This window comes from Nannobrachium achirus (genome assembly GCF_963921795.1).
Source record: "Nannobrachium achirus genome assembly, chromosome: 15".
NCBI classification, from domain to species: domain Eukaryota; kingdom Metazoa; phylum Chordata; class Actinopteri; order Myctophiformes; family Myctophidae; genus Nannobrachium; species Nannobrachium achirus.
Genome location: NC_137822.1, coordinates 52,819,266 through 52,846,237, shown reverse-complemented (window position 1 = coordinate 52,846,237; position 26,972 = coordinate 52,819,266). Strand labels below are relative to the sequence as shown.

The window sequence follows — 26,972 nt, the reverse complement described above, 5'->3', positions numbered from 1 at the left end:
TTCATGCCTTTATTTATATTAAATAAAGCACACAGTGTCATTCATTTTGTTTCTTTAGAAAACAATATGGGAAATACGAAAACAGAATTATACAACTTGAACCACTTAAACCCCAGCATCCCTATTGTGGGGAACTTGGCTTTCGCAGAAAATAGCAGATCGACAAGCTCACACCACGAGCTTGTCGCGTGGTGACATGTTGTGAGCTTGTCTAAAGCTTTCCCCAACAGAACAGACACTAGTATAGAGCCCTGAGGGACCCCAGTCAACCATATGGGGTTGAAGTGGCTGTCCACCTGCCAATCCTGGCATCAGCATGACTTTTTATGTCTTTGTACCTGTGCATGCATGTCACTGGATGCCTCTACATTTATACATGTATCTTTTTATATTTACAGTATATAAAAGAAAACATTGTCATAATTGGTTTACAAAGCTTCATCTTTATTGTCATTGAAAAAAGGTTATCCAATGGCATTTATCATCATTCAATGATAAATTCTCTACATTGTTTGTGAGCAAACTTAACAATGATCACCAACTCCCTGCATATTGTGGACATAATGGCACATTTTGAGACCACCTCTTGTCAATTCAACACATGGTTGCTATAACAACCCACCGTCATCTCCCATGTTTTGCGCTTTTTCAATTAAATAATTGACTTTGTGATTGATATGATCATTTATTTTTGTGAATCAGAACACAGTATTAACATAATAGAATGATCCATGTGTGACCTAACGTGTCAGAACGACAAACATATCTCTCCTATATCTCTTTTCCCTACAGCCTTGTTTTTGTCACCCCCTGGTGGCACATTTTGCAGACAGGGTGACATACATAAATAGTACATCAACACATACAAACAGCCTACTGTATTTACAACTGTTTTGCATCGCGGCTCAACTAATAGCATGATAATAACGGTCTCATTTGCATAGGTTTCCCTTGTAGCCTAATATTAATTGTATTTCAAGACTCAAATCTTCCATATCAATATTCTTACATTGCATTTTCAAAGTTCAACGTTAAGCAATCAAGACATTGAATCTAATAACAGAATGGACTTACCATCCATCACTAGAGATTGGTCAGGAAGTTCAACATCATTTTGACATTTCCAGTTACACAATAATAAAACATATGATTCATAATCATTAGTTTTTCCCCCTCCATTCTCAGCTTGCACCGCCTTCCTAAAGATGGCGTTAGTGCTACTTCACAGTAGCTAGTGTATGGAAAATCACGTCGCTTAAACCCTACTGTATATAATTAGTTGACCGGAGTCCCCCAGAGTCCAACATTAGGACCCCTCCTGTTTTCCCTCTACACTATGTGTGAATACCTTAGGCTATTTCCGCCAAATGTTCCCCCCCACAGCAGAGGTATGCCAGGGCTCATGTGGTTACTTTGGATAAACCTGTCACACCAGAAATACAGTTACAATGAGTATTTTTGAGCGGTGCTAAACGCTCCAATATGTGACTTTGTGTGTACTGTATATCCATGTTTTTCCATTGTATCAAATACTAATGTTGTACTGATGCCATTGTATCAAATACTGATGCCAACATCACGTGGGTCTATCAGCAGCAGCACATGCTAACTGCTCCTACATCTGGCTTTGTCTGTATGTATGTTTACAGTTTAGGCATTTAGCAGAATGCCTGTCTGTCTGTCTGTATGCATGTATGTCCGTCCACACTTGGCTCATTGGCCAAGCTTCGCAGGACACTTAATGAAACTAGAAAGATGCAATTCTGGGAAATTGCAAGTGTGGTTTCACCATTTTTGCATTTTCCCAATTCCCATTCAAGTCAAAGGGGGAAATGAATTCACTAACAAATTATCTAAACGTTATCTCTTAGCAAAATGTAAGCACACAATCCCCAAAACTGTGGGAGGAGTAGTCTGGCAAACTTTTGGGGTTACTCCATCAAGTTGGACAAGGACTAGTGTGTTGCCTATGCCAACCACACAATTTAACTCATAAAAGGCACTGCTCACGTCACACTGGGTGTGATTTTTCAATTCGTAGGTACAGCAGCTCATTTCATTTCGCAGTGGCGGTGCCATGACTGAAAAGGTATTATGATTATACTAGGAGGAATCATTTTTCAAAAAAAAGTGTACAGTACCAGTTCATTAAGTATGCCTGGTTGTCATGGTGGGTGGTGACCCAGCTGAAGTTAGCCACACCCACAGTGTTGGGTATATGGTAAAGGGGAGGGGTTCATTATATGATGCAATTTACCGTAATTGCTGGACTATAAGCCGCACCTGAATATAAGCCGCACCAGCTAAATTTAGAACAAAAAACAAATGTTTACATATATAAGCCGCACCTGACAATAAGCCGCAGGTGTCCTTCCTGCTTCCCGCTAGAGTGCCCCTGGTGGCCGTTAGCTGGAAAATCTATATATAAATCCTTGTTAAAGACCATTGTAAAATTAACTAACTGGCCGTTAGCTGTAAAAATCTCTATATAAGCCGCACCTTTGTATAAGCCGCAGGGTTAAAAACATGGGAAAAAAGCTGCGGCTTATAGTCCGGCAATTACGGTACTCAGTGTTTTTCAGCTGGGCCTTTTGACTCAGGCTTTCAGCGTTCAGGAAGTAACCAACAATACACAGGGAAGGCAAATTTGCACACCCTGTGGTCTATTAGAGTAATCTTAACTTCATAGACACATACAAAACAGAAAACAGTACAAAACTATGGCACCACCTCTTTAAATCAGAATACTTGGTCTCATTGGTCTTATATAATGTAACTTAAATACACTCCTTGCTTATGTATTTGTTACATCTACTGTATACGTATGGCAGATCCAGATGTAGTTTGCCTTTCATCGACTGGTGTCCTCTAGCAGTAGTAGTATATTAAGTTCATATTTCCCAATCAAATGGATTGATTGACCAACCAAAACCTTCATTTTAACAGAAAAAGAAAGCAAACTCACTGCCGTGTGACAGTGACATATCCAAACGATAATACATACAACAATAATGTTTTTCATGACCAGATGGATTCGGAATGTCGTAAGATACAGTTGATTGATTCACTGACTTTTGACAGTTGGTTGATTCATGGTCTCAATTGATTGAGAGACCATTTGGAGGGTTGGTGGTAGAAGTATTCATAAATCAATACTGTATGTTGTATGTTGTACAGTAGCACATTTCCCTCTTATTTCTCGATAGTATTTCAATAAAAAAAGAAAGAACAAAATAAAAAAGCACCGGCAAAAAAAGGGGCTCTATTTGTGCACGGCCCCCCTGTCGACACGGACCTGCCTTCGCTTGTAAACATCTAAGTGTCTCATTGGTTCGCTATGTAGTAAAACCCTACATAGTCCACTACACTGAAAAACTCAGAGAGTTCACTTTAAACTCACAATTTCCCGCTGTGTGTGCGTAAAGAACCGACAAAAACGTGGTCGGAAACGCGCGAGATATCCCACAATCCCACGTTCCCTTTTAACTTGACTGTTGAGAAAAGTTAAGAATGATCTTTATCTGTGGTTAAGTAAACTCGTTCGGTGATAGCCAACATTAGCATAAATGCCACACAAATTTAAGCTACAAATAGCCAAGACAAAGGGCAAATAGCCATAAAATGTAGCCTTAATAAAAAGCTATAAAAAAATAAAGTGAACACAGTTTTACAGAGGCGGAAGGCGCAAAGTCTTCCTCACTGCTGTCGCGCTTGTTTCTTTTTGAACAGTCAAACGCTGCTGCTTTGCATTATGGGACACTTTGCGCTGACCTGGGTTGTTGATTCGCTCGCTACATTCTGAGGTGCATTGTGGGCAATGTTGCAGTGGACGTTGCTGTCGGGTGGGAACCTCAAATGTCCAAACCTGTTCCTTTTCAGGGTTCAAAAGCAAAAATAGCAGATCTACAAGCTCAAAACCCTGTTGCCTCGCAACGTTTTGAGTTTGGTACACCTGCTGTTTTTGCTACTTTTGTGTGGCACGGTAGTGTGACAAAATAGGCTATTCATTTACGAAAAAACATAAAACGTTAAAACACAGAGCTTTAGTTTCTACCTGATAGCAACAACAATACTGAACAGAGTTTTTTTGGAATCACCCTCACAAAAATGGCCGCCACCGCATAATGAGCCATTTCGGGAACCATGTTTGGACGCCATTTGGGGCCCAGTTTGGAGTCCAATCTCTACATAAAGAACTGTCCCACGAGGTTGGCGACGCCCAGCACGATGAGGAAGCTGTGGAAGAGCACAGACGGCCAGCGGAGCCTCTCCTGCCGCTTCAGGGCGATCATGTGCACCATGGCGGGGAAGACAAACACCAGCGCCAGGCCGCACGTTGCACCAGAGTACCTGCAGGGGGAGACAGAGTCTTGTTTTAGTTTAGTAGACACAGCAGGGTGGGCAACTTTGATGATGGAGAGGGCCACTATATTTTCACACTCACTCCAGAGGGCCACAATGCATATACAGTAAAAAAAATTGCAAAAATAGCTGATGTACAAGCTCAAAACGCGTCGCACTGCAATTAGTGTTGAGCTTGTACATCTGCTATTTTTGAATTGGAATCCTGATTTTTATTTTTATTTTTCAAATGCATTTATATGTTCTTTGTCAACTTTATGAACTTAAATACAAATGCATTGGACATAAGAAAAAGACTAGTAGTAGGCTACTAGTCATTAAGCTACTAATATACAGTAAACTCAGGTAACTAAAGCTGGTCATGTTAGCACGTTTGGAATTATAACAGCTGAAACCAATAATTCATCAGTATTCCTGTGGTAGGTGTAGGTGGGGGCCGCATGTGGCCCCCGGGCCGCCAGTTGCCCATGTATGCTGTAGACTGTAGAGCTAGCCTCGCAAACCAGGCTACTGTAGAGCAGGGTTTCCCAAAGTGGGTGCCGTGGCACCCTAAGGTGCCATGAAGCCAGTCCAGGGGTGCTGCAGGATAATATGATAACATTTGGAATTCATCAATGTCACTACATCAATATCACTTCACTATGCTTAGTAAAACCGACCTGATTTGCATTGTACTCGATGAATTCTTTTTCCATCTACGGTCAACTCTCTCACCAAAAATAGCAGATCTACAAGCACACAACGCGTTGTGAGCTATTTTTGGTGAACCTTCACCCCAGAATAGGGACTACAGCCAATATGAATGCATTCATTTTGTGCCACTTTTGGTTGAATTGGAATGCATAAGAGCTTCAGCCTAAATTTGCAATTGAAAGGGAAATAAATACGTCTCACAACTGAAAGGTTTGTTTAGGCCAAGTCCCAGTCTGTGATTTGTGAAACTTGGCTATTTTCTGAAAATCTTGACCAATTTTCTCTAAATCAATTTCAGATGTTGGTCTGCGGCTAAAGCGTGCTCGTTCGTGCATGCGCAGTTGCGCACGCGGGCAGCGCGCGCATGCACAAAGATGATTGTGTTCATCTTTGTGAAATACAGCACTGCGTTTACTCACTGAGCGAGTGTGTTTGTGTCTCACCGCGGCGCAGCCGCCGCTGATCCTAGCGGGAGCCCCTGCTGCTCATCTGAAGGGCCCTTTAGGCTTACAGTATGTTAACCCGACAGAGGTGGTTTCGGATTGAATAATAATGTTAGAATGTATTGTTCATACCTTATGATGGATCCAATGTTTGGGTAGAACATGGCCATGAGGACCCCGGCACTCACAATCACAATGTTCAGAGCCAGAACATGAAGGAAACTGAGGGAGAAGATACTCATTAATGACGATGTAGGACAGAAGGACAAAGCGAAAACATAATCTCTGCAGATAATCACTACTTGTACTTTTGTACAATCAAAAATAGCCTTTTCACAATTTTAGAGCATATCTGCAATCAGTGGATGCCAAAAGAAAAGTGAAAAATGCAAGTATTTGTGTATTATAATGAAACAATTAGAGCCCTAAGCACAGCCTAACAAACAGAAACAAAAACGTAAAAAAAAAAAATCAAGAAAATGTATAATTCATGAGGTCAGAATGACTGACAGGTGTCTGTGTCAATAAACGTCATCTACTTCAACTTCAGCGACTGCCTGCGAGCCGCTGGTTCGCGTGTCTCCCCCCTTCCCCCGCCTCCCCGGCTATTTTCACAATAGAACCGTATCATATAAAACATAATGACTCAACTCTTAGTTAGGGATGAAGCTTGTTAATTTTTATTGATAATGAGCACCTTATCAATCCTGCTTATTGAGCCGGGCTTTTATCGAGCCCACTATTGAGCGTTTTCTAATATTCCGTGGAATGCTATGAGACGACAAATTCAGAACATAACTGGTATATTTTTTTATTGGCCAGTTGTGACTGTGAGTTTGTGGCTTACCACCATCTATGAAGATGACAATATTGACAAAAGTAACAAATATCATTAAATATATAATTTAAAAAAATCATTCATTCGTGTGTATTAAGTGTTAAATGGCTTTATATTATGAATAGTACTGTAATAATTTCTTGATCACCTCTTGTCTTGCTTGTTTAAACATGACGACATGGGCCGCTATGCTCGATAACAAGCTTGATAAACCCCTTGATCAATTCCAAAACTTTTCCAGTACTGGAAAAATATTTTTCTAATTTCAAAATATTTCCAGGAATTTCATGACCGTGGGAACCCTGTAGTGCTAGTCAGGGTGGGGAGGGTCCCCAGTTCAAATATGATTCTTTTGAGTTATAATGGCACGCGGCTGTCAGCTCCTACCTGGGATACTGTCTTCCAAAGATCTGGCCCATGACCTGCACTCTGACCAGGTAGCCTAACAGTGGATAGACGGTGGTCATCTGGAATAACAAGCAGGTGCGAGCCACGAACACCATGATGTCACTGCTGGGGAAGTTATCCAAGAAGTTCTGCAGCAAAACACGACAACAAAAAGTCAATAACATACCACTTACTGTAAAGCAAAATTACTCAACTTAGGATGGCTCAGGGGCCACTCATGGCCCCCAAATGACGGTCCTATTTTGTCCTATTGTTTAGACAATGATTTTATAACACTACATGACTAGTCTAAAAATGAACGAAACAGAAAACGGACACATTTCCATATGGCCGAACCTCATTGAACAAAAAGATTGTCATGGAAACGATTCATGATGAAATTACTTTGGGTTTCTTCTTTTGGAACAAACAATTGCAAACAAAAAAAAAAAGTCTTGTAAAAAACAAGACAAACATTGGAGAGAAACTGAAAAATTACATCAGAAATGATTTGTCCACATTGAAAGTAGACAAAATATATTTTTTATTGGTATGACCTTGACGGACCACAGGTTGAATAGCGCTACTGTAAAGCCTCTATTCGTAGTTAGTAAAATAGACCATATCCCACTTAAACCCTCTATTCCTTCCTGCTTTTTTACATCCACAATAAATATGGTAACTAAAAATATCAGAGCTACAAGCTCACAACGCGGTGCATTGCAACACGTTGTGAGCTTGTAAACCGGCTATTTTTTGGCAAACACCTCCCCCAGAATTAGTCTCGCGAGCCAGACTGTTGTCTCCCACAATTTTCCTTTTCATACTGTCTAGAACAGGCCAGGGTTTCTCAAACTTTCACATTTCAACGTCTCCCCTTAACTCTGACAGTGTACAAAATGGAACCAAATGAGTCAGAGTTACAGACTTGTATGGGTCAATTTAGACCCCCCTAAAGGAACCCACAGAGTCCCTGGAATCCACTTTGAGAACCTAGAAAACAGAAGCTCTGGAAATGACCAACCGATAACAGTGGATGTAAAGTTTCTTCCCTGCTTCCATTTCGCCCCAAATTTGACTTAATATAAATCAAAATCATCTGAGCATATATATAGCTTGTCGCATACAAAGATATTTTAAAATATATTCTCGTGAACGGAAATGATGAACAGATGTCATCAACGAGTGCCGCGCTGTGAGCTTGTAGATCTGCTATTTTTGAAAAGTCATGGAAATTTGTGCAAATCTTTGGATATAAGTGTTTTTAAAGCAAACATTTGCAACTCAGATTTTGCTTCAGAAGACACTTATAGAACCGGGTAAAAAAAATAATATGTATATATATATATATATATATATAATATATATATATATAAAAAAAATTAAAAAAAATAAAAAAAAATAAAATAAATAAAATAAAAATATATATTATATATTCAAAAATAGCAGATCGACAAGCTTGCTAGGCGGCACTCGGTGCCGCACTGTGTGAGCTTGTTTATCTGCTATTCTTTAAAAGCATAAAATAATACTAATGTATACTAATGCGTACCCGGTCTAAATGGGTTAAACATGTATGATGAGGTGGTAAGCATCGGATACAGTCTCATTTCCTAACATATGAAGTAGAAGAACATCTTACTGGTTCAATGCACTTTTTAGCCAGAGGAGGAGATGGGAAAACACCAAAGATCAACACTCCCACGTACAGGTAGGTCAGTCCTACCAGGATGTACGCTATGGACAGGTCCCGTACCTGAAAAATAAAACATACAGTAAGCAATCATCTACCACGATGTACACACACCACACCCATTTATCACGCTTCAATCTTATAGTGTTCCAGTTCCAATTGTGTCTGCTCATTCTTTTGTGGAGAAAATGGATATTTTGTATTTTAAAGCAAATTGCCAGACATTGCCAGAGGGTTTATCACTTTCAATTCCACTTGTTTATCCTGTACCCTGAATGAGTTCTCTCTAAAAGCTGGTGGCCACCGTTTCCCTGACAGACCTTCAATAAAAGACCAGCCATCATCAATCCAATACTCATTAATACATGTTAAGGCTTGCAACAGTTAACCCGTTTAGTTTAGTTTCTGAACCAATGAGACACAGAGGGGCCTTTTCCACCAGCAAAGAACCGGTTCAGGTTCAGCAACTTTCTTGGAACCTTGGTTTGTTTTTGCGAACTGGCCACGAACCAAGTTTTGTGGTTCGGAACCAACTCGGTTCTCGGTGGAAAAGCTCACCTCTGGTTCATCCCATAGGCGGAAGAAAGAACCAGAACCGGTTCTTTCCTGGTGGAAATGCCCCAGAGTGAACAGACCCATAAGGGACCAAGATAATAGTATATCTTTTATTCATGTGAAAATGTATGGATAGAATACTGACTAATAAAATAATGGATAGTAGGTGCAGCCCTACTCACATTGTTCTCCTGGTGTTTGTTGCTCTTCATCAGCGTGATGACACAGTTGTGGATGAAGAAGGCCAGCGTCAACACTCCACTGAGCTGAGGGAACGTCACCCTGAACTCTACACGACACATGGAGGAGACAAGAACCAAAATAAATTATCTACAGGACACATGCAGGGTTCCCACACATTTTTACCAATTCATTTCCAAAACTTTTCCAGAATATTTAACCCAATTTCCAGGACTATATAACAATAATTCAGCTCAATAACAAGTCGCTTACTCCTATGTGCAATGCCCAAAGACAGGTAGTGTATGGCAGTGGTTCTCAACCTTTTCAGGCTTGACCCCCGAAATAATTATATTTTAACTGGGGACCCCGGCACCAGTTATCTACGTGATCATCTACATGCTCACAACGCCTCGCGTTGCGAGGCGTTGTGAGCATGTAGATCTGCTATTTTCACAATTTCTGCCTCTAATATTTGACAATTTGGCCAATGTTTAATTTGTCATTTCAGAGGTATTAACAAAATCAATAACCAAAGACAATGCATAGCTATTTTTTCCAGGACCTTCCAGGACCCTTGATCAATTCCAATACTTTTCCAGTACTGGAAAAATATTTTTCTAATTTCAAAATATTTCCAGGAATTTCATGACCGTGGGAACCCTCCACATGGAGACAAGACCCAAAATAAATTAACTCTACGGGATTCAACAAGGAGGAGGAGAAAGTTAATGATTAACCATTTAATTGTGTTTTTGTCGTTGACAATTACATTTCTGTTTGGCTTGTAGGCTTTGAAGTTGCACGTGGCAGTTATGACACATAACCTAAATATACAAATAAATTACTGCCATATTTGACAACTTTAAACTTTAAAAAGAACATTGATAGTGGAAATAGCCGATCTCCCGTGACGCGTTGTGAGCTTGTAGATCTGCTATTTCCACTATTTTTAAATGCTATGAATATATGAAAATCTTTCAACATGGAAACGATTATGACAAAATAATTGCGATTATGTCAAATAATTGCGATTAGATGATTATGTAATAATTGTGACAGGCCTAGAGACAAGACCCAAAAGAAATTAACTCTAGCAGGAGGAGACCCAAAAGAAAAATGTTGACCGGGACCCACACTTATGAAAATAGCAGATCTACCAGCTCACAACGCTGCACTTCAGTACTTCTTAAAACTTGTATTTGTGGAAATAATAACAATTATATATATATATATATATATATATATATTATTATTTTTTTTCCTTTTTTTTTTTATAGAATTGTATTCATGAAATACGTTTTGAAACAATTTGGAATACTTTTTAATTGATGAAAAGTATTTTCTTAATGTAGCAAAATGAAAAAAAAAAAAAGTGGATATTTTGTAGCGACCCATACAAATTCATAGGTGAAATTTCTTTCAAATATGAAAATAGATTAAAATGTCCAGTGATATTGTTAGGTTAAAACCAAACATAATTTGACGAAAGATTAAAGTTCTATATTTGGGATATAATCATTGCTAGAGTGTTTGTTCAGTAACACGGGTCTCCCTGTCTCTCCAGCTTTTTAATAAACAGATTTATTTTCTTTTTCAGGTGGGTTACAAATGTTATCAAATATATATATCAGCTTTAATTTTATAGTGCTCCAATCCAATTCCAATTTTGTCAACTCATTTCTTTGTGTCATCACTTCCAATTTCACAAATAATCTGCAAAAAATCTACACATTTGGTTGCATTTCCACAATCATCATAATTTTGGATACATCGTCTTCATGGACATGGCATGCCATTAAAGAGAGGTAAACTGACCTGGAACAAAGTACGGCGTGTAGTCAAACCAGTGGAACTCCATGTGAAAACCCAGACGAAACGCTTTCAGCGTGACCAGGAAGATCAGATAGACCACTGAGATGGTACCTGAGGAAGACATGAAACTATCAAAACAGACCAGTGGTTCTCAACCTCATAAGGCAGCGACCTCCCGAGAATAATCATATTTGACCCACCCTAAAAAAAAGATCTGCTATGTTTCAATAGCTAACGCATAAAATACTCCCAAGGTGTTAATGGGTTTTTAAAACACGTCTTCTTACCCAGGAAGGTGAACCTGGCGAAGAAGGAGGCGGAGCGGAAGTTGAGCAGCGGCAGCAGCAGGATGATGAGGTAGAGAGGGACGGTCTCCGTCTTGTTCCACCAGCGGTCGAACGCCGCCGCGTCGTCTGTGGAGTTGCCGCCGCCGTCCCCCGAGACGCCGCTGCCCAGGGGGTCCATCTGGGACGGGCAGATCACTGGAGCGTGCGAAAAACGGCACGTTAGGGCCAGTGTTGTTTTTGACAGCAAACTTTGATTTGGTTTTAGTCATAGTCTTTTGAATAAAATATAATTTAGTTTTAGTCATAATTTAGTCTAATTTTAGTCGACTAAATATCATAGGATTTTAGTTGACTAAATCTACAGTTGATTTAGTCAACTAAAATGTATTTTGGCAGGCCTTGATGGCATGACTGATTTTACACTTGGCTGCGTGCTGAAAATAGCAGATCTACAAGCTCACAACGCGTCGCAGCACGCAACACCTGAGAGCAACCAAACATAAAATGACTGTCTTCTTCACTAGTCCCTCCCTAACGTTTTAGTCTAGTTTTTATTTTGTTGACGAAATTGTCAATATATTTACATAGTTTTAGTCATCGCAGCTTAGTTTTTGTCAGTGAAAAAAACCCAGTCGACAAACATTTTTCGTCATAGTTTTAGTCGACGAAATCAACAATGGTTAGGGGGCAGTGGTTCTAACCCCCAAAATAATCATATTTGAACTGGGGACCCCCTCTCACCCTGCACAAGCACATTGTAGGAGTTGGCATTCCATTTAGTTTGACTCAATCTATTCTGTTGTGAAAATAGCCGATCTACATGCTCACAACATCTCGCAAAGCGAGGCGTTGTGAGCATGTAGATCTGCTATTTTCAATTTTTAAAAAGAATATTTGACAATTTGACTAATAATAATATAATGTTTGTCCAGAGGTACTAAAAAGGTATTTAAAGACCTTAAATTGTCACTTTAGAAGAAATGTGCAGACCCTGTATACTCTTATACTGTATGTTGGTCTATTTACTGTTGTGCGAGAAAACAATGTTAACATTTCACTAAACATCTGGGAACCCCCCAAAAATTGTTTGGGGACCCCTCTGGGGATCTCAACCCACAGGTTGAGATGTGTTAAGGGGGCGCGCAGTGCTATTGTGAGGTTCAAGTAGTCTGAGGCTAACATGCCGACGCTGGTGAATGCTAACCTGCCGACACTGGTGAATGCTAACCCTACCCCTACACCCAACAGGACTACTGGGACCTAGAAACAACGGGACCACCCCAAATAATCATATTTGAACTGGGAAACCGCTTCACCCTGATTAGAACTTGGAATGCAGGAGTTGAGGGCGAGGCATTCAATTTAGTTTGACCTGGTTCCACAGATATTGTGAAAAATAGCAGATTTATAAGCGCCGCGAGTCATTGTGAGCTTGTAGATCAACTTTTTTTTCAAACTGAAACATTTTGCCTCATTCTTACTGTATTATTATTGACAATTTGGCCAATGTGTCACCAAGTTGTTTTATAGTTTGTTGATTACTTTTGATGCAGTAATTGACTTTTTTCTTTTCTTTCTTTTTTATATCTATTAAAAAGGACTTAGAAGTCATCTGGGGACCCCCACAAAATCATGTGGGAACCACAGGTTGAGAACCACTGAGTTAAGGCATTAGTTCTCAAACATTCATGTAAAGGACCCCCAAATTGTGTTTATTAGCCCACGACCCCCATTTGAAAAGGGCCCCCATAAGAGAAGATTTTTAGGCCGTGGCTCTACATGTAGCAGCAGTGTTACGCAACCAAGGACCCCCATTTGGTACCATATTTTATCTCTGGGACCCCCACTCCCCAGGTCCATTTGGTTCCATTTGTATATTTTGTATACTATATACTGTATATATAATCTAGTTACAGACTCCTAACTATCTAATAACTAATCATTTTGCAAGGAATCCCCTGGAACCCCCTCAAGGACCCCTTGAGAAACACTGTGTTAGAGTACGACAGCTAATCCATCAAATCAATTTGATTACGAAAGATAAACAATTTCCAAATTAGCAAACTTCATGTTTTTTTAGCTGATTGACTAGTGATTCCCACTGTGTCTGGGCCTTGTACCCTAGATAGACGATAAGCTTTACGGAAATGAAACAAGGTAAATATTGATCTGAGAACTTTAAGATTGCAAAAGCACAGATACGACTTGTTTTCCGTGGTATGCTATGTGTCATATAACACCCTCATCAGTGTGATCTTACCTCGGTCTGAGCCGTTGGTCCCGTAGTCTCCTGAATCTGCCATACTGACATTGTAGGCATAATCTGTGGACACATGAAGAAAACTATTCAAGTTTTAAATGACTAAAGTAGAGCCTGACCATTTTTTTATCGTAATTCGACAAAAACATATTTTTACCAAAATATAATAATAATAACGTTTTTCTACAAGTTGGTTTTCATAGTGTACCAAGAGCAATGGAATCCAATCGCTTCCTGGGAAATCAATAAAACTACAAAAGGCCCCTTAAATTCAATTCTGAACATTACATCTTTCTCCCAGAGCACTTTACAATGTGACACAGATGGTGGAGGAAACCATGCAAGGCTCATCGGGAGCACTTAGTTGTTCACTGTCTTGCTCATGGCCACATGGACAGTCCAGGGGGAACTGGGGATCGAACTGAGAAACCTTCCAATTCGCAGCCACCGATGCAAAAAACTAACTGTGCTACAGTACTTACTATGGATGAATTTGCCAGTGTTGTAGAGGAAGTTGGACATCAGGACCCAGTAGACAACCATGGCACCGATCAGAGACACCATGGAGAACACCAGGCTGGACCACTGGCCAAACTTCCCAAAGTAGTACTTACACACATCTGGAAACTCCCAGTCTGATGTGCTGATATACGCTGTGGAGAGAGAGACATGTCAACATATCAAAGACTGTTTTATTCTGGAACGTATTACTACACATTATTATTTTAGCCATTACAAAAATAGCAGACTATATTTAAAGATTTGCAAAAGATTTCGCGATCAACAGTGTGTACTCACGTATGGACTTGGGTGACTTCAACACTCGTAAACAACAGTAGAGCATCAACAAGCCCATGGAGATGAGGATGATGATCCCCAACGTGAAGCCAGCCTGACAACACACACACACAGTCACACACAATGCACACACAGTCACACACAATGCACACACTCAGCATCAATACCTTATTTTACAATTCATATAACACATCACAGATTGACGCATTGTGACCATAAAATAAATATCTTCAGTCTGTGGACTGAATATTGAACCAATGAAAAGTATTAACAGGTAACGTTTTCATCTTACAGTGACAATATGTTACATTGTTTTTTGTTGTTCATATTTAACAATCATGAGGTAAACACATTCCATAATCCCTATGAAAAATTAATGCAATGTGTGTTTTAAGAAGTTATTTCGAAATTAACCCACTTAGAATGGGTACACATTATTGCGTATCATTATTTTATGCTTTAACTATTGAAAAATAGCAGATATACAAGCTCACAGCGTGGCACCGAGTGCCGCACTGCGAGCTTGTAGATCTGCTATTTATGAAAAATCGTGAAAAATAGAATTTTGACCCGATTCTATAAGTGTCTTTTGAATCCTTCTAAGGTTTTTTGAAAAACCAGTTTCTATGTCAGCAACCTGGCCAGCCATCGTCAAAGAAAATGTCCTTTTCACTTAACTGGAGCTCAGTTAGTCTGTTCTTGAGAGACTATTAGTGGTTCTCAAACCTTTTCATGTGAAGGACCCCCAAAATGATATTTATTTGGCCACGGACCCCCAACTCAAAATATTTAGTTCCAGGGACCCCCCAGAAGCAAAATTTGAGTTACAAACGTTCGCTTAAAAAATACATATATTCAAAGATTTTCACACATTTTCTAAAATAAGTGAAGCAGATATAAGCTCACAGCGCGCTGCAAGCTTGTATATCTGCTATTTCTTCAATAGTTAAAGCAGTCAATAATTCTAGGCCTAAATGGGTTAAGAAGTTATTTAGAAATGTCAAGACTTCTGTACTAACAGAACTCAAGGATATGTAAATCTACAGTATAAATAATCACCTGTTTTATTCCCCAGGGTATACTGAGGATGGAGGTCCCCATCATGGTGTTCCAGATGGCAAATCTGACAGGAAGGAGGAAATTACATCATTAGAAGCGGGAAACAGAGCGGGTACGTTTGAGTTGATGGACAAACATTCAGTAAAGATGGTTGATCTAGAAAGGGACCTTCCCAATGGGAGCCAGAAATGGTACACAAATCCTACAAATGGTCTCCCAAGTCAGTGGTTCTCAACCTGTGGGTCGGGGGTTCCCCAAATTATTATTGTTATCCCCAGATGATTAACCTAATGTGCAATACTGTTTTTTCACAGTAAACAAAACAAAACAAAATAAAGTTTAAGTGTATAGAGGGTATATGGCATATATGCACATTTCTAAAGTGACAATTTAAGGATTTTTTTAATACCTCTAAAATGACAAATTAAACATTCGCCAAATTGTCAAATATTAAGCTGCGTCCAAACCTGAATGGCAGGGGTCCCAAACATTTTAATTCATTTCCAAAACATTTCCAGAATATTTAAAGCTATACTGTGTAAGTTGCTCAACTTGTGGTCAGTAGCTCTATAGCAAACCTCGGTCGCGTCCGCGTCTTTCGGCCGTTTTTCGGTTCTCACACCCCCGCGTCTGCCTCCACCTCGCCGAGATCTATCTTTTGAGGGGTCCCTGGTTGCTGTGCGTTCAGCCATTCCGGAGATACACTCCTTCACCCATGCTTCACCGTGCACCCGAGTATAGAGACACACGGGAGACTACAAATATGGCCGCCCTAGCGACCCCACTCCAAGATGCGCTGTGATTGGCCGGCAGTGTATAACCCTCGCTGTGATTGGCCGGTAGTGTGATGACGCAATTTTGCCGCGAAAACCGGTCCCCGGTAGGGATCATAGAAAACATATAAAGAGAAGGCTTTAGAAGCTGAAAATAACGGAGTGGGGGTTCTAAAACTTTAGCGATTTAACAGTTAGGACAATTTTAAGATTTGTTTTATAAAAAAAGTTACATGGTATAACTTTAACCCAATTTCCAGGACTATATAACAATAATTCAGCTCAATAACAGGTCACTTACTCCTATGCGCAATGCCCAAAGACAGGTAGTGTATGCCAGTGGTTCTCAACCTTTTCAGGCCGTGACCCCCGAAATAATCATGTTTTAACTGACGAGCACTAAGAGTTGAGGAATTTTGTATAACACGGTTCTATTGTGAAAATAGCAGATCTACATGCTCACAACGCCTCGCGTTGCAAGGAAAAATCCAACTGAAGCAACCGTAGCTTCCCCCTGACTCCGCCCATCGACCGGGTGTTTCGCCTTGATTCCAACGGGACATGATTTTTTACCAACGCGGACCTGCGCGACAAAGTGACGCGATAGAAGCGACTAGAATAGAAGAAATAGCTTCATGTTTGAACCCAGCTTTAGAGGCAGACATTGTGAAAATATCAGATCTACATGCTCACAACGCCTCGCAACGCAAAGCATTGTGAGCACGTAGATTACATTAATGAGCCAACTGCAAGAGGTCGAAAGAAACCACACCAAAAGGTTCTTATCACACAAATATTTGGTGGCCCCTGACTTAACTGTGTAACTGTTGAAGACCCCTGCAGTAGTGTCTACTTACATGTAGGGGTGGGCGATATGGAAAAATACAATATCACAATATTTTCCCAAGCTGTATCACGATACACGATTTTATCACGATTCTTTTTTCAAGTTGGTTTTTATGGATATTTTTCAAGTTACTTGACAAAAACTAGACTCTCTGGGTTCCTTTTGGGAGGTCTAAATTGAACTTTACAAGTATGTAACTCTGACAGTATACATGCTGTCAGAGTTAAGTGGAGACCATGACATTTTACATTTTGAGAACTACTGATTTAGACCAAAATGAAGGTTTAAATTGAATTCTGCAATGAATCTCTGCATTAACGATCAAACAGGATTTTTTACAAGGCTCCCTCAATTTGCATCACGATATATATATATACGATACCTCTGAAAAGGCATATCGTGGAGACATTGTATCGTCTCAACGATAATTATCACCATATCGCCCACCCCTACTTACATGGTGACGATACTGGGGTTTCTGGAGGCGCGGTCGCCCCCGGTAACCTTGAAGGCGGTCCCTAGAGGACTGTAGATGTAGATCTCCTCGGGCCGTGGGATCACATGGTCCGGGGGGCTCTGTGGGAGGGGTTTAAGATAACGATGAGGACGTGGAAAAGTCATCGACAGTATAATCACTGAGAAATGTATTAGTTGCAGCAGTTGATAAGCCACATTTTGAAGACGATAACGTTACAAATACGAAATGGAGTGAAACAGTTGCTTCCTGACCAGATTTATTTTAAACTGTGGTCATAACATTTCACTAAGGCCATTTCTTAAGTCAATATGTTAAAATGATGTGCCAATAAGTATTGTTTTCGATTCAATAACAGTTGTGATAATCAGGTTATTCATTTAACTTGGTTTAACACTTTATAGAACAGCAGATTCAGACAAAGTGTGTCAATGTTTTATAGGGCTGTCTTCGACACAGGATTTATGAAGTCGATTCGAGTCGCGGGGGTTAATCCGACGCGTCGACGAATCGTTTTATAGTCTACTTTGTGTAAAAAAAAAAAGAAAAAGTGTTGCTTTAAACCACGTCAACATAATAGAATAATACATTAAGAGATGAATTGAATACACAGTGTTTTCGGTGATATCGGTGCGCGAGCACAAATGTTATCTGCATAGCAGTGTACAACCATAGAGTTATAACACACCGTTAAAACAAATAAAACATCTCCGCTGTTTCAACTCTGCCCCGTCTCTCGGCAGCGTGCAGAATAGATGAGACATTCGCGAACGATTCCGCTCTCTTGAACGGCTCTTTTAAATGAACGATGGGATCCAGTCCGCAGTCGCGGGACACAGAGCACTGACAGAGTAATGAGTCAGTGTCGAGAACGGATTCATTTCAGAAAAGGATCATAAACAGGTGGAGGCACAGCTCCCGCTTGAGCCAGCAGTCATGGACGCAAACACAGCGAAACACAATCATTCATCATGGATTACAACACTGGAACAATTCAGAAGCACTTTAATTAGAAAATGTAACTTGTAGCCTACACTTGTGTATGTTAATTTGACTTTAGAAGATTGTTTACTACTTCGTGGACGCGCGTTTGTGCTGTGGCAGGTTATTTAATATGGGATTTTGACAGCGTGCTTCCTCCTCTTAACGGAACAGTCCCGGCTCTGAATGTTTTAACGAAGCGGCGGTCTGAACCGTTCTGGCCGTTCCGTCTCACTTTCAACCCGACGCTGGTGCAAGACAATAAATAACTGTTCGCCAATTGCTACTTCTCATTGGAAGTACATGACACCACACCAGTCCAGCAGTGCACCGCAGTACTGGCAGTAGTAGGCTAACTGGTGATATAAAAAAATATATATTTTCGCTTCGACTCAAACAATTGGCGTCGATTCCCGGGGCTTAAAACGACGCGTCGATTCGTCGATTTTTAGAAGACACCCCTAATGTTTTATCATTTAACATAAAACTAAAAAGCATTCTTCATTTACCTCCTGTAGTACCAATATAAACCCATAGGGGGAGACATCCCCCCATTTGAGAAACAGTCTGTTCTGATGATCCAGATAGGGAGAGTATTTTTTGCAGGTCTTTAACTCTGCAAGGCCCAGCGTTGCTTTTTGGCAACATTTTTTTAAATCATTTAAAAAAAAATGTAAGTTAGTTTTCCTGTTCTTTTTTCACATTAACATCACCATTAAATCCTATTGTTTAGTATTACAATGCCATTGGCCACGCTATTTGCATATAAATACCCCCCACAGGGGCTGACATTCACACCTCCCAGAGAAGTTAAAATTCCAGCGTCTGGACGAACTGAAGCTATTCCTCACTAAAACATAAGTAAAATGCCTTTAATATATTTTTTCATTATCATTAGAATGTCTAGAACATGTACATATGTTATTATTGTGAAAAATATCCCCAAAATGCAAATTAGAGCATGATTTATGATTTATGGGTATAAAACCTTACAAAAACATTATTATTTTTTTAACATTACATTTTCCTGTGATTAGGACTCCTACAACAGCATCTGATTTTTTTTTCTTTTTTTTAATTTGGCCAGTAGAAATTCATTTGGGTCTTGCAGGGTTAATGGAGTCATCCAGACCAAAACACATATAGGGTTAAATCTGTCTTTTATCATACCCCTTTATACCTGCTTTAGTCGATTTTTTTCATAGCTGCCCCTGTTGCTAGATTTCGGCTGCCCCTGTTGCTAGATTTTGCGGACCCTCTCATAACTAACAGAGTAGATAGACTTTATACTAGTGCGGTTATTTCTTCAGCTTCAAAGTTAGTATTTTTTATTGGATTGTGTTTACACAACGTCCTGAGACCAACAAAACCGCTGTTTTGACCTCACAGGCACCCTTACTTGTCAAACGGCTTCTGCTCTGCACCAGAGCAGGGAGAGGAGAGGCTAGAAAGGGAGGGGAGGGAGGGGTCGGTTTGACAAGTAAGGGTGCCTGTGAGGTCAAAACAGCGGTGTGGTTGGTCTCAGGACGTTGTGTAAACACAATCCAATAAAAAATACTAACTTTGAAGCTGAAGAAATAACCGCACTAGTATAAAGTCTATCTTATAGGGTGACCATAGCTGAGTGGTTAGGGAGCCTGCCTGGGGAACCAGTTCCCCTGGTTGTCCCTGGTTCGATTCCCGGTCAGGCAGCAATGTGTCAATGTGTCCCTGAGCAAGACCTTAACCCAAAATTGCTCCCCGAGCGCCGAATATGGCTGCTCACTGCTCCTAGTTGTTATAGGATGGGTAAAATGCAGAGATAAATCTCACGTATGTGCAAATGTACGCGACAAAAAACGTCCCGAAGGCGCGGGACCATATTCTCTTCTTCTTCTCTACTCTGTTAGTTATGAGAGGGCCTGCAAAATCTAGCAACAGGGGCAGCTGAAATCTAGCAACAGGGGCAGCTATGAAAAAAATTGGACTAAAGCAGGTATAAAGGGGTATGATAAAAGGCAGATTTAACCCTACATGTGTTTTGGTCTGGATGACTCCTTTAAGTCCGAGTGTATCAAAAAAGCAACTGGGTTAAGCACCGTTGGTCTGATCAGTTTAACCTTCAGCACTCAGCAGGTTAGCATTCACCAGGTTAGCATTCACCAGCGTTAGTTTTACTGAGGTTAGGGTTAAGGTTAGGTTTAGGCATAGGGGGTTTAGGTGTATCTCCGTGTACGAAAGTCCGGAGACTTTCGTGCAGCCAATCACAAGCTTCCGCTGCCTTAACCCAGTTGCTTTTTTTATACACTCGGACTGAACGACCTGCAAAAACACTCTCCTGATCCAGATAGTCTTCTGTAAAAGAGTGTGTGTGTGTGTGTGTGTGTGTGTGTGTGTGTGTGTGTGTGTGTGTGTGTGTGTGTGCAGTCTATCAAGAGCTCCCAGTCAGTCTAATGTAGTATGTGTGTGTGTGTGTGTGTGTGTGTGTGTGTGTGTGTGTGTGTGTGTGTGTGTGTGTGTGTGTGTGTGTGTGTGTGCGTGCGTACCAGCAGTCTATCAGAGCTCCCAGTCAGTCTACTGTAGTAGTGCACTCTGCTGTTGAGGATAGCAGCCTCTGCAGACACCCTCTCCTGCGGAGCGTCTTCCACGATGTTCCGTGGCTCCACGTAGAACGGCCTGTGACACAAGACACAGTTAGCATCATGACCAGCAAGTCTCTTAAACACCTACAAAGATGACAGGTGCGTCGAGGAGAACAAACGAGGTTCCATCGCACTGAAAAAGAAAACGCACCTAGTCTTCAATTGCAAAAAAAAAAAAAAAGGAATATACATTCCGGTCTGTTAGACCAATGGTTCTCAAACTTTTTCATGTCAAGGACCCCCAAATTGAGACGTATTAGACCCCCATTTGAAAAGATATGCCAGGGACCCCCATAAGAGAGGATTTTTATGGCTCTAGCTGTGATTCTCAACCATTTTGATTTCAAGGACCCGAGTTTGACATGCTGCATGCATTAGGGCTACAGTACAGACCCCAATGTAATGGCATTTCTATATCTGGGACCCTGATTTATATTGTAAAATCTTAGAGAGTACAAATGGAACCAAATGGACCTTAACGGGTCCATTTGGCTCCATTTGTACTCTCTCTGAGTTAAAGACCAAGGTCTTTTTGGTTACTCCTAACTATCTATAATTTAGCTGGGGACCCCCCTGGAACCCCCTCAAGGACCCCTGGGGGTCTCCGGACCCCACTTTGAGAACCAATGTGTTAGGCCTTCATCAGGCTATCTTCATTTATCAGACCGAAACGTTGTGTATTGCCATTAAAGCTTTCTTTTTTTCCTTTAGCATTTGAAGACGTAGGAGTTTTTCTTTATCAGATCTTCGGGACTAGGGATGTAGCTCGAAACAAGGGTCCACTACAAACTCGATAACAAATGTATTGAGTACCCGGTATCAATAAGCTTTGGGCTTATCAAGCTTGTTATTGAGCATCGTGGCCCATGACGTCATGTTTAAACAATCAAGACAAGAGGTGATCAGAAATTATTACAGTACTATTCATAATATAAAGCCATTTAATACTTACTGCACACTAATGAATGATTGTTTTAATGAATATATGTGTTAATTTAGTCAATTATCATCTTCATAGATGGTGGTCAACTGCAAACTCAGTCACAAAAAAAAAAAGAGTTCTGTTCAGAATTTGTCGTCTCGCATCTTTCCACAAAATATTACAAAACGCTCAATAGCAGGATCGATAAGGTGCTCACTATCAATACAAACCAGTAAGACTCCCTAATCGGGAGATAAGCGACCGTAGGTGGCTTATCTCCACAAATAGGGCAAAAATTTGTTTTTCCAAAATCTTCCTGATCCATGTTGATGACATGAGTGTAGACATGCTGTGTAGTGATATTTGTGATTTTAGGCCAAAAACTGTAGGAGCAGTGTCCAAAAATGTGTTTTAAAAATCGGCCTGAAGGTGGCGCTAGAATAGGGCCATGTGAGAAATGAGGGGTGGGGTCTCCGCGTTGCCTTGGCGGACGAATAGGTACCGGCCCCGGCTCTCCCGGACGCTCCTAGCCCGAGTTACGGCATTTTATGTGCGCTGCAGTGGCAGGGGGTCCTCCACTGGGGGCGCCACCACTTTTGCATCCGTTCTGGAGCACCAGGAGTCGGTGGTCCCCGGGAATTCCCCGTGAGCAGCCCCGTTGGGGTGGTCATTTGGTCATTTTTACACATTTGGTCATTTTTTACATCTGGGGGTCCCCCAGGGACCTGGGGGTCCCTGGGGCTCCGGGGGTCCTTGGAGGTTGTAGTTTGGCAGGCAAGGAGTGTGTGTGTAAAATCTGGCATGGATCGGGTCAACGGGTGCGGAGATATAAGCAGGGAAAAAGTGTGACGTGTGACGTGTGAGCACATTTGGTCATTTTTTACATCTGGGGGTCCCCCAGGGACCTGGGGGTCCCTGGGGCTCCGGGGGTCCTTGGAGGTTGTAGTTTGGCAGTCAAGGAGTGTGTGTGCAAAATTTGGCATGGATGGGGGCAACGGTTGTGGAGATATGAGCAGGGCAAAAGTGTGACGGACTCACTCACTCACTCACAGACAGCCCGTGGAGGTTTCTACAGTAAGTAGCTCCCTACGGTCGCAATTAACTAGTTCCATTCCCTATTCATGGGTTCAATTTGTAGTCCTACAGCGGCCATATTGAGGACCAACACAGGTGTTCTGATTGATGTAGAACATTCATTCTATGCCAATCAGACAAGTGAAACACCTGTGTTGGTCCTCAACATGGCCACTGTAGGACTACAAATTGAACCCATGAATTCGGGACCTCCCAATCAACACTGTAGTATCATCAGTGTTAATTTAACTCACACACAAATGGAATTTATGTGTCAGAGTTACAGACATATAATGGGTTGGGTGCATTTGGCTCCCAAATATAAATTTGGCTTGGGACCCCCTGGAACCCCCTCAAGGACCCCTGGGGGTCCCTGGACCTCACTTTGAGACCCAATGACTTACAGTACACCAACCACCTGTATAACCCACCCACACCATCTCTTTCAGGTCTCCTCTCGTTTCCTGTCACATGACCAATGATGACACTTTGACCTTTGAGTGAGTCATATCTTCCAGTTCCAATAAACAGACGGTGCCAGCAATAAACAGCAAGAATACTGTCGACATGAACCATCGTCAAACTAGCCTGATTTATACAACAAACTACACCATACATGGGCAACTGGCGGCCTGGGGGCCACATGCGGCCCCCACCTTCACTTAATACGGCCCGCAGGTTGATATTGGAGTACTGATATATTATTGATTTCAGCTGTTACAATTCCAAACATGGAAAAAAATGACCGGCTTTAATTACTTCAGTCTATATTAGTAGCTAAATGACTAGTATTAAAATGTTATTGTATTTTTTTATGTCAAATGTATTTGTATTTAAGTTCATAAAGTTAACATAAGAACATATTAATACATTTGAAAATTTTAAACAAAAGAAGGGGAAAAAAGTTACATTTCGGGGTTCCAATTCAAAAATAGCAGATCTACAAGCTCAAAACGCGTCGATATTATTGTATTTTTTATGTCCAATGTGTTTGTATTTAAGTTCATAAAGTTAACATAAGAACATATGAATGCATTTGACATTTTAAAACAAAAGAAGGGAAAAAAAGTTGCTTTTCGGGGTTCCAATTCAAAAATAGCAGATCTACAAGCTCAAAACGCGTCGCCCTGCGACGCGTTTTGAGCTTGTAGATCGGCTATTTTTGCTATGTATATGCAATGTGGCCCTCTGGAGTGAGTGTGAAAATGTAGTGGCCCTCTCCATCATCAAAGTTGCCCACCCCTGAACTACACCATAAAAACTGGTCAAACATTGGTCCAAACTGTCAAATAAAAACAGCAAAACCTTTTAAAATAGCCAATCTACAAGCTCCCAACGCTGTAAGCCAAAGAGCGTTGTGAGCTTGTAGATCAGCTATTTTTAGCACGCGACAACGTCGTTATGACAAAGTACACAATTACTGACCGTATACACGAGGGGGGGGGAAACCCTGTCCAAGACTAATTAACGAAGTCATATAAATCTATCTATAAATGGCACGGAATCTGTCTGTGCGTGCGTTGAGTGTGCCGCATGCATGGCATAACTCGAGCACCGTCCAACAGATGAACTTCAGACTCGGCATGTGTGTATCCCTGAGGAGCTAAGGGTGTGTTGTGCTGATGGGAGTGGGAATTTCGGTCAGAATCGGAAGTAATTGCGATTCAAGTTTTTGTCGTTGAAAATTACATTTCTGTTGGCTTTTAGGCTTTGAAGTTACACATGGCAGATATGACACATAACCTAAATATACAAAGAAATTACTGACATAATTGACAACTTTATACTTTATAAAAAGAACACTGATAGTGAAAATAGCCGATCTACAAGCTCACAACGTGTCGCATCGCGATGCGTTGTGAGCTTGTAGATCGGCTAATTCCACTATCTTTGAATAATTTTAATAGATGTTTTTTTTGTTTGTTTTTTCAACACGGAAATGATTATGATGATTAGAAGATAATGTAATTATCGTGACAGGCCTAAACCCGAGATCCCTGATGGGATCAATATGAAGTCAAAGTGCCGACACCACAGACTGGTCTCCAGGTACTATGATAATGGGTACTGCACAAGGGGAATGTGTTCCCAACAGGCATTGGCCTAATTATATGAATACAATATAATATGGAATTCTTATGCTGTCTTTTAAAGTGACCAGTTTGTACAGACAGCACACTAAAGCATGCCATGGAGGCATGGATGTACGACACCATGCTGGTTGAAAACATAAACACATGTTTTCATTCCACAGGTAGTCATTGTATGTTAAAGTGGTATTTCGCCTCAACTTAAAACACTTCTGGGGTCAAAATCAGGCGTTTATGTGCATACAAAAGTTTATTTTTTATTTTTTATTATTATACTTTTTTCAGTTGCTTGATTCAAAATGAGATATTTATTTTATCAGATGATGATAAATATAGAAACCCATTGTAAACCCATTAACCATGTTTTAGATAAAAAAAACACACGTTCTTGGTTCTCCACGATTTTCTTACCTTTTAGGGTGGGCGCGTGCGTGCCCATCGTGCGCGACGATCCGTGCGCACAGCATGGCACGCTTGTGAGCAAAACCCCCCCCAGTAAAATCCATGACACGTTCACTGCACTAGCTCTAGTTTTGTCTAAACGAAAAAGTGAACGGAGGGGAGATTGACACAGAGAAACATGTTGTCCCGCCCCCCTTCGTATCCGTTTCCGGACCCTAACCGGAAGCTCTGTTTTTGGAGCACTTAGGAACCCGATTTTGGCGATCCAATTTTTTATTGTTTTGAATTAAATCTATTGAATCCAGTGGTTCTCAACCTGTGAACCCCCAGGGGGGTCCCAAAAATATTTTGGGGGTCCCCAGATGATAAACTTAATGTGCAACATGTTTTCTCACTCAACAGTAAACAAACCAACATAAAGTTTAAGTGTATAGAGGGTATCTGCACATTTCTAAAGTGACAATTGAAGGACTTTTTAATACCTCTAAAATGACTAAATAAACATTTGCCAAATTGTCAGATATTAGAGGCAGAAAATAGCCGATCTACATGCTCACAACGCCTCGCAGCGCGAGGCGTTGTGAGCATGTAGATCGGCTATTTTCACAATAGAACCGTGTTAAACAAAATGTAATGCTTAAGCTGTTAGTGCTCAGGGTGGGGGGTCCCCAGTTCAAATGATAATTTTGGGGGTAGCGGCCTGACAAGGTTGAGAACCACTGGCACTGAATTAATCTAATAGCTCGGGAAACTCGGGTGTGGCGGTCTGAAACAACGGGACTAGCTCGTGGAAACTCGGGATATGGCAGTAAATTTAAAAAGGGAGATTGAATTTGAATGAACAGAGGCATGTCTGACGAATTGAATATCAAATATTGAATCGAAAGAACTTAAAAAATATAAAAACAAAAGCCAGAGTAGACGTAAAAATAAGTCAGAGACCCCTTTAAGCACATTAGGTTAGAGGTGAGTGCCCGCCACGGTATTTTTTTTGTTTGATCGCGTAGCAGAGGTTTGTTTGTCCAGTGTGTTTTGCTCAGATTAGATGCTTTCTTTGCTCAGCTGGTGGGTTTCTGTTGTATTGATCACATTGATTTGGCACTCACCAATCCCTTTCCTGTTTGTTTCTGTTCAGACACTCACTTTGTCTTGACAAATAAACGTCACATCACGTCATGTTTTCATTCGATATGTTACTGTCTCTCTAGTCTCTCATTTACAGACTTCTGCATTGCTGCAAAAAGAGCGACTGAACTTTTCCTTGACGATGGCTAGCCAGATTGCTGTCCCTCAATCCCCTAGAACAGTGTTTCTCATCCTTTTTTCTGAATGGGCACATTTTTCATGTTCCACAAACATAATACGGGGGTGTAAATATCGTCACCAAGTTTCAAATTTGTACGTTTCTTCGCAAAGT

At 40.8% G+C, this 26,972-nt stretch overlaps 1 protein-coding gene across 1 annotated transcript in view; it reads right to left on the bottom strand.

The window, feature by feature from the left end:
• Positions 1-507: 507 nt before the first annotated feature.
• The window catches only part of slc38a9 (solute carrier family 38 member 9), a 32,215-nt gene continuing 5,750 nt past the window's right edge, over positions 508-26,972 (bottom strand). The window contains exons 3-15 of the mRNA XM_080743774.1: positions 20,972-21,101; positions 17,448-17,566; positions 15,371-15,434; positions 14,312-14,405; positions 13,996-14,166; positions 13,514-13,576; positions 11,254-11,448; positions 10,970-11,077; positions 9,154-9,260; positions 8,366-8,479; positions 6,724-6,872; positions 5,631-5,720; positions 508-4,350 (exon numbers count right to left, since the gene is read on the bottom strand). Of these exons, the coding sequence (XP_080599900.1) occupies positions 4,185-4,350; positions 5,631-5,720; positions 6,724-6,872; positions 8,366-8,479; positions 9,154-9,260; positions 10,970-11,077; positions 11,254-11,448; positions 13,514-13,576; positions 13,996-14,166; positions 14,312-14,405; positions 15,371-15,434; positions 17,448-17,566; positions 20,972-21,101 (1,570 nt within the window). The 3' untranslated portion in view covers positions 508-4,184. The remainder of the gene's footprint in view (positions 4,351-5,630; positions 5,721-6,723; positions 6,873-8,365; positions 8,480-9,153; positions 9,261-10,969; positions 11,078-11,253; positions 11,449-13,513; positions 13,577-13,995; positions 14,167-14,311; positions 14,406-15,370; positions 15,435-17,447; positions 17,567-20,971; positions 21,102-26,972) is intronic.